The 22,082-nt window shown below is 36.0% G+C and overlaps 1 protein-coding gene across 1 annotated transcript; it reads right to left on the bottom strand.

The window, feature by feature from the left end:
* Positions 1-530: 530 nt before the first annotated feature.
* On the bottom strand, positions 531-18,816 carry LOC104076418 (cysteine-rich hydrophobic domain-containing protein 2-like). Its single transcript, XM_009577276.1, has 6 exons — positions 18,755-18,816; positions 17,979-18,033; positions 17,676-17,831; positions 3,725-3,781; positions 3,499-3,558; positions 531-581 (listed from the first exon to the last, which is right to left on the bottom strand). Exons 1-6 carry the CDS (start codon positions 18,814-18,816, stop codon positions 531-533), a joined length of 441 nt encoding a protein of 146 aa, XP_009575571.1.
* Between the last annotated feature and the right edge of the window lie 3,266 nt (positions 18,817-22,082).

The raw sequence follows: 22,082 nt of genomic DNA, 5'->3' as shown, positions 1-22,082 counted from the left end.
GCTAGCCAATATCCCAAAAAGAAATAAAAATATTTACAATTGACTAGTCACTGACAAAAGTTTAGGAAGATCTTAGAAGGTATTTCAGCATGTAAATGAATGAATAAAAGGACTTACACAATGTACAGTCAATCAGTTGTGTCATTTCAGGATAAAAAAATACCTGCTCACTTGTATACCATTTTCAGCTGTGTATTTATAGTAATATACATGTATGTACACACATGCGTGCACACATATAAACGACTCTGAAAATCAAGGTACATTAATAAACAGAAGTAGTAAAAGTAACAATAACTTAAGTAATAGTTAACATTTGCATGAAATGACTTTGCAGAATTTGACCAAATGCACTTAGAACATGTTTGTATTTAAAAAAAAACAACACAAACAACAAAAAAAAATGAAAAATAATGAAAACACCACAAGATTCTGTAGAACCAATGCTATGTCACCACCAGGAGAGCACCAAGCAAGGCACCATTGGAAAGACAACATACTTGAATAAGTCTCTATAAATAAATCAAATGCTAATCTGGTCGAAAAATCGGTGTCTTTGGTAAAAATTCTATAAGGATGACCTGTATAAAAAGAAAAAAAAAAAATTAAACGGAAGATGGCATTTTATTACCTACCACAATGATAATTCACATGCCTTTTTTTTTTTTTTTTTTTTAAGTACATCAAGTTGTGTATGTGTATCAAAGATCACAATGCTTTTCTTAGGTAGGAGACCATTAGAAAAGTCATGTTTGATGTAATTGTTTTGTGGTAGAAAACCAAAACTCTTAAAGAATCAAATTCAATTGGAAAAGTTTGCCTACCAATACCTAACACATCTAAACAAACTGAAATAAGCTATTACATAATTATTCTTTAACATAATTTATTTACTTTATTAGGAAAAAATTATGAAAGAGATAAACATATTCAGTTATAAAAAAAACCAGAAAGCACAATGTATGCAAAGTTAATTTTCAATTACACATGCAATTCCCTTTACTTCAAAATTGTTTCCACTTAATATAGGATTCTAAATCATGTTTATAGTTCAGAACTTGTATGGAAAGGTGTATCAATCTTTGCAAAGTTCCCATATCTAACAAATCTGCAAGTAGTTACAAGAAACTTGACTAATGCTTTTGCATGGTTATTCTTATGGTCCCAATTCAAATTTAAACTATGTGTTTCTGAGCTATGTACACATGGTAGGGTACACTCCAGAATACAATCCAAGTATTTATCCTACTTTAAATAGAAAGCTTAAAGAAAATGTTCACTTGTGTGTTTTCTTTCTTCCGAGAGACAGTCATAATACAGCAGCATGATTGTCTTTATAAATAAATCCATCTTTTTTTTTTTTACTTGTAAGGGTAGCTTGCCTTCCTAAGAAGTTAAAAAATAATTTCTAAATGTTTTTGATGGTAAAGGAGAACACAACTTGGCTGCTTAGAGAGTAAACACTTCTATCTCTGATAGTATATTGAACATCAGAAAAGAAATAAGTCACTGATTTTATTTCTAAAACAAACACTTTTGAAACAATGAATATAAAAATCAGGTGTGTAAGTTTATTTTTAGAGATATTCAGAAGTAACCTATTTTCAGAAGTGACGCAAACTGCTCAAAATCCATTGAGCACTGACATGAGTTAACCACTGGATGCTTCAGAGATACCAGGGCTTCTGATATTCAGGAAAGGTTTCAAAAAGGGAGGAAGAAGTAAAGCTGGAACACTATTGTTTATGCCAAATGTGTAAGACTATCTTGTCTTTATTTAATTTATTTAATTATTTATTTAATTTAGCATCTACAACAGTGGATTTAGAACCTCAACTTGGCGAAGTAGCAAGTTTTGGGTACAAGAGTCTAATTTAAATCACCTGTTTTGAAAAAATTGAGGATAAGTTTTTATTATTTAAAATTAAATCATGAACACAACATTAAGGGCAGTTTTTAAGAGACTAGCTAATCAGTTCACTGAAAATAAGAAAATGGTACTGGAAAGTTTTGTAAAAATTTTCTCATTAAATATAACCAGAGATAATATACTAGACATTTCACAAATTGAAAATAAAATCTTCAGTCTTTATCCTGTAAAACTATATGCCCATGCTTACATATTATCAATGTAAACAGGTCAACTGATTTTAAATTGTATTTTATAGAATGAATGTTCATCTGTAAATGTTGCTGGGCCATAGTATTTACAAACTAGCATTGTATGTGGTTTTTTCAATTGAATCCACAAAACATTGGATGTAACAATGTTTTTCTGCAGAAAAACAAAATTTTCAGTGAAATTTTCATTTAGGTAAAGATCAAATCTACTTTCTGAAATTTGCTTTATTCCATTTTCAGTCACATGTCATACATCTAAACTAAAAAATTCTGTAGAATAGATGTTACAAAAAGTCTATTTATTCAGTGAACTGAATAGAGCCATTCTGTAAAAAACGCATTTTGAAGAAAGATCTTATGTTTCAGGCTAGAAATAAGATCCAATGTAGAAACAGGAAAATGGGGAAGACTGAAAGAAAAAGATTCTTTTAATATAATTTCCAACTATTTAATCACTTAAAATTTTTATATGCATGATAGCTTTGTTGTTTCAAAGAATAGACAAAGTACCATGTAATGAAAGATCACACATAAGTTAGAACTAATACAGTAGATATTTCTCAAAAGCTAATCTTTATTTTTAAAAAGTTAACCCTTCCTATTACCTGCTTCCTAGAGCATTAAAAGAAATTGTGCAAATTCTAACATTTCTTACATTTTAGCTGCTTAATTTCATCCTATTCTGTGTACCTCCAAGATATTTTGAAAATGGAAATAAAAACAGCACCAAAAAAGGGCAAGAAGGTTGCAAGCTAAACAAACCGAAATCCCACATTGGATATCGCTCATTTTAAACGGCATATAACTTCTCACTGTGTATTTCCAAGAAGGGCTTACGGAGTCTCAGCCAAAAACTGAAGTTAAAACTCCAGACTGACTTAAAAATATTTTAGTGACACAAATTGGAGATAAAGATACTTTCAGGAGAGTTGAGGTAAGGGGCAGTTAAAATCTAAAAAGGCTAAAGGCTTCTTAAGCTCCAACAGCTTAGTTGAAAGGTCTTCTTCCATACTTTTAGACTTGATTAGCATTATATAAAACAGCCATATCTGACTTGCTGCGTAACCAAAGTTGTGGTTATTCTTTATACAGCATCTAAAATTTCACACTCCATCAGCACATGTTCAAGCTATTTTATCTTGGCAATTAATTTATTATTTTTCAGAACACAGTGAAGCCTTGTTTTCAAGTCATTCATAACTTTATAAATCAGTCCTGCACATGAAACCATGCATCTGTGAACCGTAGAAAATCCTTGCACTCAGGCGATTAAGCTCCTGACACCTTTACTGATTAATAATCATGAAAAGAATAAGATCAGAAGCAAAATAAATGATCATTTAATAGAGAAACTCACAAAACAGCCCTTTAACTTACATATTCCATCATGTTATTCGTTTCACATTTCCTTTTGCTTAGTCTCCAATGCAAGCACAGCTAGACAAGGAGGAAAGAAAAAGAAGAAAAATGAGTTGTATTTTATTGCAGCACACAGACTAGCCCATTTGTCCACCTTTCATATTTTTCGTTCAACAAAAGCATCTGTTTCCATACTGTGCAATTCAAACTCCAACAGTACGAAGCTGCTCCCTGCGGCACTCACCTTGTGGTATAACCTATTGTTTTCCCATTCTAATAACTTCTCAATCGATCTTCGTGTCTGGAAGACAAATGAGAAAGAATTTTACTCTTGACTGGTTTTAGAAAAACTTTGTTTTGCAGCTGCTTTTGTGTGAAAAGGAGAGAGGTACAGGACAGTGACTGAGTACAGGGTGGTCTGTAGTACTATCAAAACTTCTCTGGTATTAAATAGTAACTAGAACAGAAACAACTTTTTATGACCCAAATAACTATCTTCAACCATCCTGGAACAAAAACTGTTCATATATATGCCTTCTGGTTCTTATAGCAGTTATAACTTTAAAACCACAGAAATTTTGAAGTGATCTAAGTATAAAAGCAGGAGCACTGCTCCCCCACTATCAGTGGTCTAAATGCACTGCTTCTAAGAAGGTCGGCATCTAAACTGACAAATGTTGCGAACTATTTTGCAATGCTGTAGGTCAAGTACAAATACGCAACACTCTAAATAAAAGAGAAATTTTTGTTACTTTTATATCCAGATTTTAGAGACTGAAATCCAAATGCAGAAAGTTACAGTAAATTGCACAAATGAATATTACTAAATCTGTGATTTCTATAAAGAGCAAACCCAATATTTAGGATTCTAAAGCAAAGTTTTACTGCCTATGTTGTCCACATGACACTTCAGATAGAGAAACCTGAAAGCTGTTCTGCACAGCTTTTTAAGATTATGCATGCTAGTATTAAAGGACATTCTGTGCTGTAAAGTTTCACAGCTTATTCAGTTATATTTACATTTGAGAAATACATTCTGACATTTATGGTCATTTGACTGCCAGAATATATACTGCTTAGCTCTAAATGGGATTTGCTACTGACTATGAATAAAAAGAGGATAATTCATGGTGCCAGGTGTTAAGATGAGACCAACAGAGCTGCAGGTGCAAAAGGACGGAGCAATGACAAGGATCAAATACAACTTAGTGCAGCTGCAGCTTCCTTACAAGGCAGAGAGGGGTGAGGGGAAGGGATGAGAAAGCATCTTGCTGTTATTACTACAAAATACAAGTACTGTAAATGCATCTTAACAAATCAAACTGCCGTCATATGAAACAAGAATGTCCGAGTAAAATAAAAATTAGACAACAAATTACTCATTTCCCACCAAATATTAACATCTTGGTTTTCAAACATCAGTTTCTCTCTAGTTTAATGCTGAAGCCGTTGTGGGGAAACACATCTAAGCATGTCCTGTGGTCACATGATTAAAAATTAGATCATTGCTATCTATGAGTAATCATTACACTGAATTTCTATTATGTTTTATTTTAAAAAGCACAAGTCAAGGAATTATCAGAAGGTGGATGTGCCAGTGACTAATTTATCACATCAATTGGGAATTGAGTATTTTTCAGGTTATTGTTATTATTATGTTTTTAAAGACAGTGCCCTTTAACAATAATCAGCAGACCTCACTTGTTTCTTTGTAAAGATAGCCTTTTAGAGTCTGCTCTCCTTTTAAATGAAAATAGGGCAGCAGTTATGGTCACACTTTTGTTAATTTAGTTGCCAGTCAGCTCCAAATCAAAAGAAAATAAGGCTGCAGAGTGTAATTAACATTCAGTTCAGTCGTTTTGTCCCTTGTCTAGCCCCCAAGCTTTGTTAAAATTGCCATCTGAATGCTGAAGGCGGAAATCGATTTGATTCTAATCGCACCATGAAAAGAACATGATCTAACTGCTTTCAGCCCTCCGTAAATCTGTACTAGGTCTTTAGCACAATGCAACTTCCAATTTAAAAAGCACTGAATGTCTCGTCAATGACTTTGTGAAGAAAAAAGAACAAGGAGCAGACATAAAAATTCCAATAGTTGTTTAAGCATTAAAGTTCATTTGCATCACAGCAAACCTGAAAAGGGCTGACCTCTCAAACCGCCTCTCAGGTCTATGAAGTTGTAGCCTTGACAAGCTCACATTGACAGAGCTCATTGACTCTGAAAGGCTACTCTATCAATGGTGAAAAATGGCAATAGGTTCTACTCTGAGCAGGCATCTGCCTGCCCACCCGCTGCTAAACCAATGGCAAAACTGATTCAAAACCTGAATCTACCTTGTAATCTTCCTTTCCAGGACCTTTTAATAATAGATTAAGATCACTATACAATTTAATTTCATTGTTTGCCCCAAAGAGTGTGAAAAACGTCCAAGCTTTTCAAATTACATATATATTACAATACATACAAATTACATATATATTACAATACATACACATAAATAAGAAATTGATAGGTAGGTATGTACTATTAATTGGTTTATTTAAATAAGGAGCCAGTTTAAATTCATTTGACTAGCGTGAGATAAAAACACATGCAGCCTCGGGACCACAATTATTTATGTTCCCAGAGCCTTAAATACAGTCCTTCCTGTAGTATAATTTGGGATAATCATAGCTCCCAAATCACACCATATTATCAATACAGAAATGTTAATGAAAATTAGACTGTAAAATATTTCTGCAAACCTCAGAGCTTGGAACAAAAAGAAATTAATTAAACAGCATCACACAATTCACTATAGTAAGTTTTCTTCCTACTTGACAGGTGAAAAAAAGCACTTGCACGTGCAGCTTAATTAATCACTGCTCTTGACATCTCAATGATTTACAGTGAGGAGCAGGTGAGGATATACAAAACCAGAAAGGAACACTTGATTTGAGTGTAGCATTTCCAGCACACTAGGATGACAAGCTTATATATTCTATCAATGGTGTACAGAAAAACCCATACAGCAAATTATTTGTTAGCCACAACAAAAGCACAAATTAAGTGGAAGAGAGACTTGCTTATTAGGAAGATTTAATACTATCCAGCTTTTAAAATTTTTTTCTTAAAAAACCCCATCCAATATTTGAGCAAAGCTAAAACTGCAATTCAAGTACACTTTTTAGCATACCAATGATAAGAAAATATGCTTTGTAACATACTCCGTGAAAAAAACAGATAGTCTTTAATGTTATCCACAGAATTTTGTGAAATAGACTTCTTCAAGCAACTATCTAGATGCAATGTTTAAAGAATCAGTTATTTTACAGGAATGTTTCATTAAAGATATTCACGTTTGACAGTGTCTTTTGAAAAATCAGACTACCAAAAAAGCCCAATTCAGAATACACTTTCACCAATGCTTATTGCTCCCAATCAAGTAAAATAAAGTTTTGCCCTTAAACATGGAAGAAAAAAGAATAGGAGACTAAGTATGAACTTTTCATGCAGAAACAAGGCAGTATTGAATACAAATAGCGTGTTACCTGTATTACCAACTGCAAGACCTTTCTGTTACATCTTTGCAGTGTCTAGTGAAGTTAGCTTACAATTCCAGATGCAGTTATGATCTGGACTGGGAGGCTGTGCAGCCACAGGGCCCCCTCTTGCAGTGCATGACCTGGAACATGCACACCACACTAAACTGTACTAGTGGATGGGCCAAAGCCCCCTCAACTCCTGCAGTAAATCAGTGAATGACTGGTACAATATTAAACAAAAGGACCTTACATGACTCCCAAAACGGTGCTAATTTGAGTACCTCCCTTTGTCTTTATGTAAGGGGGAAACAACATGGACAGTTAACAGCACAATCCTCCGCTATCAATTTTACTCATAGCTGTCTGGGAACAGCAGAAGAATCCCCCGCTACATGCATTTGATCTTTGACTTCTCATCTGAAAATTCCAAAACATAGGTAAATGTAGTGCAACATTAGTCCAACAAATAGTATGTGGAGATTTTCAAATTCCTTCATATAAAACTTTACCACAATCAAGTATTAATAATTCTGAACATTGCCCTGAAAAAATACACTTTCTGTACAAATTTCAAAATACCAAGAGACCAATTTAAGCAGATTTTTGTTGATTCTCATATGGCCAGAATTTGTATTATACCCCACTGAAGAAAGGCAAAGGATCCTATCAGAGGTCTGAACTATACCATCTCTGCTCACTCAAAGAGAGAAATGATGGAAGCAGGAATTTCTGTTCATTCTCCAAAGATATACCTGACTACAAAATTTATACCCAAGTAATTTAGTTATCAGCACAAACAATGAAATATAAAGTTAGAAGATAACTGAATCACACAACTGTGTGCTCACTTTCAACATTCTGGAACATCCCCCAAGTCAATTTTGAGGCCCATATCGGTGCCACGAAAATGCCAAAGCTGTACTTGGAACACGCATAACTGAATTACATGTATCTTCATCTATGCTGAGAAAGTCCCCACCTTGAACACTGTATCACAAACAAACCCTTTAGAAACTGTAAATTGATAAGATTCCCATCTTACTGAGGAATTCTCTATTTGTGAATGGGCAAAGATGACGAAGGTGAAACCTGAATTGATTTCAGATCCCGACATGCTGGAATACCTGCTTCAGCATGTACAGTAATTTGAAAAGGTGTCTGTTCAACCACATAGGTGTATGTTGCATCACCTTTCCTACTAGTAGCTAGGATATTTCTTACTAGAGACTATTGTAAGGGTGCTCATCCCAGAAGCCACTGCAGCATCCATGCAAGAAAGTGAGTGAAACCCGTATTACACGGATTGAAGAATATCTGGAAATAAATGTAGCACTCTGGTGCTTTTTGTACGATCTTGAAGTAACTGCCTTGTCCAACAGGATTACTATTGCTGCATCTTGTCTTACCTTACATATGATGCTGGGCAGAAAGTGAGCCCATTCCAAAGCACAGATCAAAACTCCTGATCAGGCAAAGAAATATAATCAGCAGAATTCTGGAGCAGAAGAACTGACAACATCAAGTTGACCTCAGGAAACTTCCCGTTCTAAAAGACAGCCCTGAGGATATTGTCCCATATCCTCACATGATCCATAAACTGACCTAATTTTATAGGTCTCAACCCTGGCTTGGTACATCACAGAGAGATTAATTTAAAGCTCAATGAATCAAACCAGATCAACTACTTTCTGGAAAGGTCTCTTCCACCACATTGTCTGCTGATATAAAGAGGAGAGCAGAGTTACTTGACATTACTGCATGTAACAGTTTTTAATATCTAAGCCAAAGACGATTCCTCAGAGACTCTGGCTACCTTGATTCTCAAACTCCTAGACTGTTTAAGAAAGCATTAAAGCCATGAAATATGTGGAAGATGGAAAAGGTGTACAGAAACATACACCCCGTGTACATTATCCAGGAGTACAATGGAGAACATCTTGTAGTATTATCACCAATGTATTAACTGATAAATACTGGATACGTATTTTCCAAAGTCATTTTGGTCTGCAGTAGAAACATGTGGCAGAGAGAAATTATCATGGAAAGTTCCTAGAAGTCTTATATAAATTTCCTCTCAAACATAGACAATCCAAAAGACTCAAGATGCTAACTTGGTATTTTAGCTGTTCTGTAAGAACTAAGTCACCAAATACATGTAGCTAGCTACTTTCTGTAATGAGGTGACAGTGACTAGAGCCAACCATTGCAGAAACTTCATGCTACGGAGAAGCCTTGTAGAAGAAATGGTCTTGACCATGGCAAAATTAACACACTCCCCTTGAGAAGGCCTAATTGAGATGTGGAAAAACAATTTCACAGGCAGACAGATGTTGCAGTGACCCATGAAGCATCAGGATTATAACTAATGTTGTCACTTGAATTTGTAAAGAAAGATTTGTAACTCTTATTCTAGGATTAAATTCTAGCTCTGATTCTCTGTCATTACAAGGAAACAAAAACCATGAATCTCTGTTCCCTCCAAACAAATTATTCAAATCTGTGGAAAAACAATTTCACAGGCAGACAGATGTTGCAGTGACCCATGAAGCATCAGGATTATAACTAATGTTGTCACTTGAATTTGTAAAGAAAGATTTGTAACTCTTATTCTAGGATTAAATTCTAGCTCTGATTCTCTGTCATTACAAGGAAACAAAAACCATGAATCTCTGTTCCCTCCAAACAAATTATTCAAATCTGGCCATGACAGTCTAAAGCATCCACCTCCTCTGAAGGACATTCCCACAGAAAGGACCACAGAAAGTGAACACATAAGATGGAATTGACCGTAACAGGGATGAAAATAGGATTGAATCTCTACCAAATAACTCATCTGGTGTCATCCACTGTGGGAAATTATAAACTGAATGTGGATGAAAATTCCATCTCTATCTTCTCTTTTAAGGTTACAGAGATGTTAATTTGGGTCTCCATCGTTTATTTCCAAAATATCCAGTAGTACGCTATGGAACATAGTTCAAGGCCAGTGCAGGTGGAGAAACTAAAGAATCTCAGGTTACATCTCTATTAGGAAATGAAACTGTGCCCAGAAACATTCCCATTCACTTGAAGCCAGCTGGCAGGGAACAGCTTACATCTACATCAGTAAGTTTTCATAACCTCCGAACCACTCATAGTGCCTGGAGCATTCTGATAATGCCTAGGAATTGTTACACAATACAGACCCAGAGCCTGCCAGGGACCTCTCTAAAAGTACACATTATAAAGCGCCAATTCTGAGGAACACTCCCAGGTGTAATTCATTAGTATGTAGGAAGCCTTTGACTCCTGCTGTTAGGAGTGTCTAAGGGCAGGGGCCAAGACTGGAAGAGAAGCTACATGGCCAGAAAGACTGAAAGGCAGCACAACTTAACAAAATAACTCTAGAAGGCCCTGTAAAATCCAATGCTTCGCTAGCGTGCATGCTGAAGAGAATGATCCCTCTGAAAGGGACAGCCTCTAAAGTGTCTTGCCTGTCTAGGATTGAACCAGAAAATTACAGAATCCCAAGTAGGTTGATCCTGTAGCTAGTTAACCAATTTAGAAAAAATAAATCTGGCTACTTAAAAAAATATTTTCCATCACCATCAATATTATTGTTCCAAATTCAGCTATTTATTCCAAAATTCAGCAAAAATAATTTTTATGGGGAACAAAATAAAAAGTACCTAGTCACTTTCCACTTTACATGTATGTTTGGTATGATAGAAGACTTTACCAACTCATTCAGTCTTCTCTTTTGTAGAAGAGCTGCCCCCCACATCCTCCCAACTATTTTGTCAGCAGTCACGTTTCCTGAACTACTTTTTTTTGTTAAATAACAACTTACTTTATTTATACATATTACTTATACATAGTGCTTGAGTTACTGAGTGCTCCACTTACGCAGAAAATAACATTTTACCCCGGTTTGTTTAATAAAGTGAAAAAGTGAATACCTCCCAGAGCAAGACTACTTTGAGAAAAAGCAAGAGAAGAGGTACAGAAGTGTCACTACCTCACGCTTGCCAGCAGCCCATTCTAGTTCTATGTTTGTTTTGCAGCAACACAGTCGAACAAGTTATTGTTCAGTGAAGTGCTTTCTACTTATTTTAATTTCATCATATGAATTTCAGATAATTTTGCATTCTAATTCTTTCCTCAACAGTGTTTGCATATGCTCCCTAGTTGGCATTATCTACAAGGTGCTAAAGACAGAATCCTAAAAATGACCTCTCCTAACCCGATTTCCAAATCTAACAACTAGCTAGACCATTTTAGCATGGTCTTTCAAAATAGTTCTATGCAAATTTCAGCTGGCTCATATTGTTTTTTTCAGAAACATGTCAAATTGGACATGAAAAACAATACAAAAAGCAACATTAAAACCAAACCACTGCATGATCTATGGCTCCCTCTAGATACCTTAACCATCTCAATGTAAAAGGCGATATAACATGGAAATGTTAATCCTACATGTATTATTTTGCTTACTATTAGAATGTTCAGAGATATCATTCTAATTACAAATGCAATTAAATTTTAAATAGCATTTAGAATATTCATTATAGAAACCAAAGATATATGCTGCATTTAAGATTAATATAAAACCTGTTAAGAATACATGAAATCGAAAATTTAACTTTAGAATACATTTTTTTGATATACTGAAGGATTTGCATTTGACCCATAAAGAAACAAACTAATATTTTGTGATTTACTTATATTTGTAAGTATTCTTCATGCACAATCTTATTGCCCTGCCCCCCCAAAGCAGGTTTGCAAATTAAAAGACATGGCAGAACTATCTGCTCCCACACCTCGTTATGCAGCAGCTCACTCTCTACCCTTTAGAAAGCACATGAAAATCTGATAAACCTTTACAGGGTACTCCGAAGGAAATAAAATCTGATGTCAGAGATAGAAAAATAATAATAATAATAATCACAGAGCTATACACATGATGATTTCACATTTATAGTGTTCTACAAGCTTTGCCATTCTAAGTTCAGTATGTGGAGGACTTAGTGACTCTTCTGACCAAATTATAGTGAACAATTTTTAAAGAAAAATATACCAGGTCTGAATGTTCTGATTCTTTTAAAGTTTTCATTTCTTAGCTAATACTAAAAAAAAAGATTATTTTAAAAGACCTCTGAATATATTTGAAGACAATGGTCAAGAATGCCTATTTGATACATACAAGGTCTACTTTAAAAAAGTTTTACTAAGCTGACTAGAGCCACTATAGAGATCACATGTGTTCTGGTTAGAATAAACATAATAAATACACTACAATTTTAAAAATTCTTCCAAACTGAGTTACAATGTAAATTGTCACAATAGAGACTTGAAAACCAAGGCACCTTCCGTCTTATGTAATTGCCTTGAGGAACTGCTTGGAAAAGCATTATGGTATTAGAGTATCTCCAGCGCCAAGTCCCTGGCAGATAGGCAGAGGAGAAAAATATGTATTTTCTTCAGTTTTGAAAATAAATGTAATGTATTCATAGCTTCGATAAACTGAGCTAATGTATTTCAGCATCAGTATCATCCACTGACAAGCAAGACTACCGTATTTAAGAAAATTCATTCCAACTCCTCCACCACATATTTAATTTAATCAATACTTTGGAAGTTGTAATTAGCTTATGTTTATAAAACACTCTGAAGATGTAAACTGCTACGTAAGTGACAACTAATGATGAGGCTTAAGCAGCATTCAACAGCTTTGTTTGAATTCACAAACAAACAAGTAGCTCTTGAAAGTATTAGTACAGATCGCTATTAAATATCTCATTCTATTCATTTTAAGAGATTGCCCATGAACCTTCTGAAACATGCAATTTACATGTACAATACCAGCTTTTAAGAAATCTAGTGGTACTGCAATTCTATCACAGCTTTCATTGCTACCGTTTCTGTTGAAATTATTTATCCTATTTACACATCAGGAACTATAGCATTTACTGAACACTGAAAATAAGTGTCAATTCATTTGAAAAAGTGGCTTCAAATGGGCACCTCAGCCTGTAGTGCTTTTTGAATTATAATTCACTATGTCATTCTTTTTATTTGAAGAACAATAACTTAAAGACTTAATGTTCATTTGTGCAATCTGGAACTTGTCCCAGAAAGGATGGTACAATCTGTGAGTAAAACTGCTGAAGATCATTGACGATCTAGATCTGCAAATGAGGGACTGTATTTCCTGTAATTTTCTTGCAGCTTTTATTCATTAAAATCGAATCAAGACCACATGAAAGGAGAGAGGCAATAAGATATTGAATCAAATTAAACATTTATTCGACTGGTGAAGAGTAGCAGGCTTTTTCTCAAATATCTCAATGCAGAAGAAAGGAAGGAAACAATACTGTACAAAGACTTCCAAAACTAGCACTGAACAAAGCACTGAAAAGAAAAATACAGTGAAGGGAAGCTTTCATTGCATGGAAATGCATTAAAGTGATATAATTAACAATTAAGCTTATAAATGTCTGTGACTTAATAAATTCCTAGTTTGAAGCACCTGCTGATTTAAGGAGACAAACCCATAACTTATTTTTCACTGCACAAAAATAAGCATATATTCCTATTATACACAAACTTTCAATAGTTGTCTGTAATTTCAAAAATCATATTTACATTTGTGATAACATTCCCACGTTAGAATTAAAAAAGTCAATGAAAGGCAGTAAAAATACAGAATACAAAGAAAGATTAAGAGAATTATTGTAACTTCACAAACTCTGAAGCTGCAGCTTTTATTTTGTCTACATGAACCTTAAAAAAAAAAATGTTTCTCTGAGAAAAAGCTGCAAAGTATACCAGCAATTTAAGAGCATGGTAGATTGATTCAGCCTCATTAAAACAGGCATTTCTTAATTGGTCATTCTGAGAAAAATTATTCTTCTGCATTAAAAGTATGCAATTGTATAGTTGAAACTGTTGTTTCATTTAATAAAATCCTTAACTTGAGAAACACTCCCACTTGTTAGCTCACTGTATATGCAATTCAACAAAACAAATTTGTTAGTCTTCTATTTCAGTAGGAAAGGGCAAAGATGAAGGCTGGTATATTTTTGTTGTGCAATTAAAACATGTTCTACACAAATTTCAGTTCTACATGGGAACGCTCCCATCCTGCTTTCAGAAATGAAACTCTCTAATTATATGGTCTTGGGAGTCTTTTGTGATCACTGCAGCAAAGGATGTAACACAGGCCAGTTCCAAGTAATTGTCCTTTCACTAGGAGCCACTTAGGACAGGGCTGAATTAGCAAAGCTCTCTGGGCAACACTTCTTAGACAAGTGCAGGTACTGTAAAATACTTTTATTTATTGTTAATTTGTTATAATTGTTTTACATTGTGAGTGTCCATGGGAAAGAATCCATTGTATCTAAAAGCTGAAGGGAAGAAACAGGCACATGTCATCCTGGATCCCTGTTTCCTCAAGAAGTGAAGCTGGCTGTTGCAACTATACCTATGCTGGAGTCTAGCCAGTGAAAGGAGATCTGAAGAAGTCAAAGCATGGAAGACCATTTGATCAACACAATCCTCTTCCAAGACACAGTAATGTCAGAGACGAGCAGTACAAGAGTTCAAATGTAAGTGATTACTTCACACTGAATACATTAGTCTGCTATGTATCAGCAAAACTGTGGCACTAGCAGCAAACCAAAATAGTCTATATAGATTTAAATTTTTTTTTAGTGGAAGAATATGAAGTTGCTTCTTGTCACAGTTCTACTGGAATCTACTGAGCAAATTACAGATTGGAACCTAGATGAACCAGGTTGTATTTACAACTGCTGTCAATTTGCTGAGCAGCTCCAGGTAATTCACATCATGCACTGTCCCTCACTTTCCCCACTTCTAGGAAAATACATACAATTAGTTTCCTGCACTTGTCATAGCACTTTGACATAAACTGACGGAAAGTCCTGCATAAAAGAAAAATCTTACAAGCCTGTGGATGCAATTCAGTACAGAGATTTTAAAGGATACAAAACCTGTAATTCCAGGTAAGAGGGATTTAAAGGATATAAATCCCTTTGTACTTTCCTGATCTGGGTCTACCAAGAAATAAAGTTGAATCCACCCATACCTATTCAAGCAACTCAAGTGGCAGTAACTTTTTACTGCTTTTCTGTGAGTGGTAGCCCTGACGAGAATCATTACAAATTCTTCTGCTTGTTTCCTATATTAGAATTTGCAAATACATCCTTGAAAATATTCCACAGCTTTCCTCCTTACCTCCTCTACTAGAAAAAAGTCTTTCCCGGCCAGGTTCAGGATTAAGAGTTATAATTTGGGAAAGCATTCTTGTCCCTTTCAGTTTGTCTTTAAGAACACAAGTTAATTAATTCTTCTCTACATTATACTCTACAGATGCCTAACCGACACCAAGTTCTGTGTTCTCTCTCTGACAGACAACCTTCTAAGCAGAATTCCATTTGCTGAGCTGCTGACATGGACAAATGATGTTGTCACAAGATCTGAAGTCTCCAGATTGACTTAAGTGATTTTCATTCTGGGGAAGTAATCAAACTGCCAGGTTTCAGGTATTCAGGTATTCAGTGCCATCAGTGTCTAGCACCACTGTGCCATCCACAGTGGCACAAGATACTGTGTTTAGGCAGCTGAGTCCTAACCTCAATGTCACTAATGCTGGACATCCAAGTTTGAGCCTGAGTCACCCAATCTTAAGTACAGGAAAAGGTGCAAAGGTCCTTAAATGTCTCCTGGTACCAGCTTTAACAGGAAAAACGCAACATTTACTGACAGTCTGGGCCATACCTCTAGGATGACTTCTGCAACTTCAACCCCAAGTTTCTGTCCTTGCTCCTGCTGTTCGTTCTCTTTCTGAGACTCCTCTGTCTTTATGCAGTTTGTATATTACAGCAACAATTTCACCACTAATCTCTTTCCAGCCTCCTCTGAACAGAGTATCCATGGTTGTTTTGGGGGTTTTTTTTCCTAGATTTATCCTTTTGGAAGGGAGCTTACCTTAACTCCTATCCCATGCAAACTTTAATGGAAGCACTTCTCTAACCATTGCTTCACTGGGTTCCCACACAGAACCTGAGCTTCAAACTCTGTTTTCTGGCCCCAAATGCTACAAGCCCCCGCCTTTTTTCTGACTTTATTTAACAATGTATAAAAAGTTGATTATTTGTGAATTCTGGTAACAGATTAAGAGGCCCCAGTTTAAAAGATGAGGGATTGTGGCATCAGCCCCTAGCATGTTACATCCTGCTATCATTTCCTGCTACAACAGCACATTATGTGAGAAAAATGGGTCAAACTAAAGAGCACCAGAAGCTTTCTCTTTTAGAAGTTAAACCTGGACAGTAGCAATGCAAGCTTCCCTTGTGTTTGTAACAAACAGAGCTAGGCCTAGAACGGTAACGGTAGTCTTCTCTGCAAGCTAGTTAAGCCCCTAACTTACCTGTTGAAGCAATCAGCAAATTCTAATTTCTTGTAACAGACTTTCAGGATATGGATATACAATCATGCTACAGAAGACTTACTCGTCTGTGACAGCTTAAAGACAGAAAAACTAGGGTTTGATATAATTCACACTGATGCCAACATTTTACCGTTTTTTCTCCACAGACTCCAACGTTACCAGGAAGCTTTTCTACCTTATTTTGTATACAATTAAAACTAGCCTTAACTAATCTCTCAAAGGGACTAAGCATTAAGATCTTAACACAGAAAGTTAGATGATACAAAAATGCGTTCAGGTTTTTTTATGATCAGTGTGATCCTATAAATATTTTTTTTTAGAATGCCTTGATTTACTGACCCTGTAAAATGAGGACTTTGATAAAGAAAATCATGATGATGTTCGGTGTACTGAACTGTACACAATTTGTAGCATTAAGAGGTATTACACAAGACAGAACATACACAAGCCTTTCCATGAAATGGAAAGATGAGCAGTACTAATAGTGAGGAGAGGATGGGGAGGCACAGAGACTTCTTGCGAAGTAGTGAAATAGGATTAGCCAAAGACAATTTTTACGCACATGAAAACAGAAGAGATGGGAGGGTAGCCTAATTAACTGCAGAGGGAAAGGAAGTGAAAAAACAGGCACACACAATGAACTTCTGTTGTGAACAATACACTAAATGTCAAGTGTACACAGACAAAACACTACTTTCTAGTTCTTAATGTTAAAAAAAAATCTTACTCATCTACAGCTTGGAAAGAAAATCCAGAAAGAAAAGTCAATTATTATCTTTTAAAAAATTGCCTTTTTAAGCAAAAACATATGGCTATTTGAGCCACAGTGTAATCAGAAGCTCCTCAAAACAAACTGCCACTCAATCACTGCCAAATTCTGATAATCCCAAACAGTGTATCACAGAGAAGATGCAGCTATTAAAAAAGGTATGTTGAAAGTTACTTCAATAATAATAAGTGCTGCACGATACATGGTTCTAGCAAAGACATTCAGCTATACTACCACTCGTTGAGTTATAAGCCCAAAGTTCTGACTGGTGTCTGTTGTAACTTTAACTAGTATGAGAGACAACTGATACCAAAATGTATGAAATCAAACTAATTTAAGTAAGTCCTAGCACACAGTTTTTAAAGGTGGGGGAGGGAAAAAAAACCACAACAAAAGAACAAACCCAGTACAATTCTAACTATCAAAAATTATATAAATAGTTCAACTTACTCTTTTACTGAGGCAGATAACTGGCCACATACTACAGCCTAAAGTGCAGCAGCAGCAAAGGCATCCACATAGTAGCCATCGTACATTAACTGGAAGGTTCTTCTTAAGACAACTGTTAACTCTACTGATGCTGGCTTTAAATTCTTCAGGTGCAACCTACAAGGGGGTGGGGGGGAAACAAACAAAAAACAGTCTAGTACCACAGCAGTGCGATTTATTACTTTTCCAATGGTCTACACCTGGAACTCGTTTTTGTAATAAAATCTTAACTCTAATTCCAAATTCCTATTCACAGATACTCACCTTTCCAGTTAAAGATGATGGAAATTCTGCTTCAAATTTGTTGCTTAGTCCAAACCTGCAAAACCAAAATAAAGATCATATCAAAATTATAAATAATCCCAATCCATGCCACAAGTTACAAGCACCTCATAATACTCTCAGGTTCATATCACAACAGCATTAATTTAATAACAACTATTTTTTCTTGAAAAGTAATTCCTAAAATTATCCTAACAGACAAAAGAACACCATTGTACACAGTCTGAAATCTATCTTGCCTATAGTTTCTTCTTAAAGTTCTGTTGATACTGTTGACTCTTCCGCAAACTCAGCAAAATCTTTATAAGCAATAGTGGCAAGCATGAAAAGTGAAGAGAAGTACTTAAGGGGAAAGGGGAAGTTAAGTTAAGGCCACAGTTTGAATTACCCCCCATCCTCCACCAGTACAGATGTATCTTGAAGAAAAGCTCATCCAGTGCTATGCCACTCAGGCAGTGCTAAATAACTGTTCTAAGCATAAAAATGGAACCAATTCCACTTGTTTATTCAGAAAAAAATTCACTAATAAGTTTCAGAACACAAAATACTACCTAACAAAACATAATACCCAATACTACCTAATACTACCTAACAAAAATGATAACTAATTTGAAAGAAACATACCAATTATGAATGTAAAGCTGTGAAGCAGTTAGAGATGAGATAGAGTTATTGACTATTCTGGGTTTCAGAAGATCTAAAGATTAGAAGAGTTTCACACTGTCTGTAAAAAAAAAAAAAATTGTCTTCTATCTTACAGTTGGCTAGTTGGGTTCATGAATGGACGAACCTCAAAGAAAATCTGAATATTTTCTGGCATCTGGGCAATAACTTCTAATAGGGGCTATACAGTCTAACGAAGTCATTAATAAAACTGTATGACTGGCTACTTATTTGGTAAACAGCAGTCAGTGTAAAATTTAAGTTGTAATTAATAACCTTCTGAATATAAACCAAAGCAGTTTTACTATCAGATACTACAAACAACACAAATCAGAAATTAAACTGCTCAAGACTTGAATATGGGCAGCAAGACCTATCACACATTGCTCAGATGTATGCAGAAAAGCTTACCTGAGCCTTGATAGTTGAAGAATTTAAAGACATAATTCGCTTTGACAATATTGAGCAGCTAGGTGTTTCTCAGGGTTTGGTCTTGGGTTTTTTTTCCTTGCTGAACTGAATGATCTGCATGCCAACGGAGAACTTGGTCCAAGAAATCAAATGGGCAGTTAAGTGCTGTACCAATGGTGAGCTACTGTGGAAGGGTCTCACAAAACCCAGTGAATAAAAGGTGACATATGATCTTCTGCATAGATAAATAAAAGGTGGTAAATCTTGGGAAAGCTAAACTATGCTTATGTGACATTCAACTAAATTGTAGCAGCTACAGCTCATGAGAGGTATCTTTCATCACCACTCACGATTCTCTTAAACATCAGCTCAATGCAAGCAGCAGCAGCCACCAGAAATAGCAATAATTCACCTTCCTAGTGGTGCCCAGTATTTAAGAACAACACAGAGGGCATCATTTTGACTCTCCATAAAACCCTCATATACCCACATATTCAGTACTGGGTGCGGTTCTGGCAGCCACATTTCATGGAGGACTTGGTGGAATTAAGAGAAAGCAGAGAAGGAAGACTAATATAATTAAGGGAATAAAGCAGCTGCCCTAGGAGACTAACAAGGCTGACACTAACCTGGAAAAGAGAAGGCTGAGGGGGGTATATGATCAAAGTGCAAAGATTCAGGAAGGCAGTGGATAAGGTGAATGATTAACTGTTAATCACCAAATCCCACAACAGAGGGCACTCACTGAAACTAGTTGGAGATTGGTTTAAAACAGATAAAAGAAAGTGCTCTTTTAAGCTGCAAGTAGCAAACTTCTGGGTTTGTTTCCACTTGAGATTAGTGACGCAGACTGTGCCAACAGATTTGAAGAGAGATTACACAAGTTCCCCGACAAACAGACACTGAAGGAAAGATGATGTTGAAGTATACACCACCTCACAGAACTGCAGATGCCAGAGAGTACAAGGATAATGGACACCAGGAACAGCTAGACTTGCACGCAACTTGTAAATAGCAATGCCTGTTGCACAGTTTGCAACAGCACGCTGGGCTAGACAGTTTATGAATTTGACACTGTAGGTGATTTTTACATATGGTCTTAAGGAAAAGTAAACAATTCATCTCCCTATCATTGACTGCAGGCAGTAGAATCATAGGAACATAGAACGATTTGGGTTGGAAGGGACCGTCAAAGATCATCTAGCCCAACCCCCCTGTCACTAAACCAGGTTGCTCAAAGCCCCATCCAACCGGACCTTGAGCACTTCCAATAATTGGGCATCCACAACTTCTCTGGGCAACCTGTTCCAGTGTCTCATCACCCTCATTGTAAAAAATGTCTTCCTTATATCCAACCTAAATCTACGCTCTTTCTGTTTAAAACCATTGCCCCTTGTCCTGTCACTACAGGCCCTGGTAAAAAGTCTTTCTCCATCTTTCTTATAAGCCTCCTTTATATATTGAAAAGTCGCAATAAGGTCTCCCCGGAGACCTTACTTACACATAAGTTACCTAGCGTATTTGAGTATTTGTATTAGAATAGTAGCTCTGCAACTCCTACAAATCCCTCAAAACTGGTGAAGTAACAAATGAAAATTGTTAACCAGAGAAATATATGGCAAGTTTACCACTTCAACACAAACAAAGAAAACCCATACCTACTAGAAACGTACCTCCACCATTGAAAATCCTGTTGAATACTCCATGACAGGAGGACCATCCACCCTCTCCCCAAAATCCTGAGTGAAACTAAGTGCTGAGGCAAAAGTTTTGTAAATGTCAGAAAGAATGTCATGCCCTATTAGTTAAGCTACTTAAAACTGCCAGTAGGTTGAAGTGGAAACCAAAGCCTGAAAAAATCCCTTGGATCCGTATATATTTCATAAGCAACCAAACCTGGAGAAGGACTCCAAACTCAAGATACACAGCTGCCATCAGAAGTCTCAAAACTAAGACGTAACGCTACTTTACTATATAATTAATTCATCAAATCAGACAGATGTCTAAAGAGATGTCTCTTCAAAGAATGGTCTTCATGTACTTGATGCTTCAACATCCAGAAGAGATTTAGTATGAATAATGGAATTAAATATAAATTTGAGCAATAGCGGAGTGGCCAGCTACAAGTATAATTCAGTCCAAAGCAGCTCTTGTTGCAAGAACCAAAATGAAGCCAAGCCACTGACCAAGAAATGAGGCAGAATTTCAGCTGTCCTTCTATCCAGAATACTAAGGAAGCCGTTTACTCTGAGGCATGAGCGGGTAAGTCAAAGGCACAAGGAAGTCTCCCTGCTCTCAGTTAAGTCACAGAAAGATGTAATTGCAGGGAAAACCCTGCTCAGTCTCATGCCGAAGACTGGCTGGAAAATCAGCAGAAACAAGGCTTTGATGCAGAATGCATGATGCAGAAGTATTCAAATATTGCCAGCTTCATCAAACACAAGCAAATATTCACGAAGATCGCAAAAGCTGCACCTGACAAAGACAACCCTATTGGAAAAGCTTTAGAGGTATCTGAATTTACAAACACGCTGAGGCAGAGTGAGACACAGAAACTTCTGACCAATACAGTCACACTTTGGTGGAATTATAAGCAAACAAGACTGAGACTCCGTACTCAAGGCTTGTGGCAATGTTTAATACATGGTGGGGCAGCGAAACTGAAACATCAAAGCTAACTCAACCAGCTACCAACATCATTCTGAGCTTTCCATATTACAGTTTTGTCACCATACGCAGGCAGTAAAAAAGGTGACTCCATACATTAAAAGCTTTAGTAAGTGATTACGTGATCTCAGTATTATCACTTTTGACTGCATGCTGCAATTTGGAAATTAAAATATTAGAAACTCCACAGAACATGTTCACTGTAAAGACATAACAGCTCTGACAAAAAAAGCAGCAAAAAGTGTCTTAAAATCAGACACTGGAAATCAGTATTTTGGAGATGCGTTTCCTCAGACAGCTGTCCTCATATAGCACTAGATTTAGAATCATAGAATCATAGAATCA

The sequence above is a fragment of the Fulmarus glacialis genome, unplaced genomic scaffold (assembly GCF_000690835.1).
Source record: "Fulmarus glacialis isolate BGI_N327 unplaced genomic scaffold, ASM69083v1 scaffold46014, whole genome shotgun sequence".
In the NCBI taxonomy this organism is placed as follows: domain Eukaryota; kingdom Metazoa; phylum Chordata; class Aves; order Procellariiformes; family Procellariidae; genus Fulmarus; species Fulmarus glacialis.
Note: the sequence above shows the minus strand (reverse complement) of the source record. Positions and strands in the feature narration are given on the sequence as shown.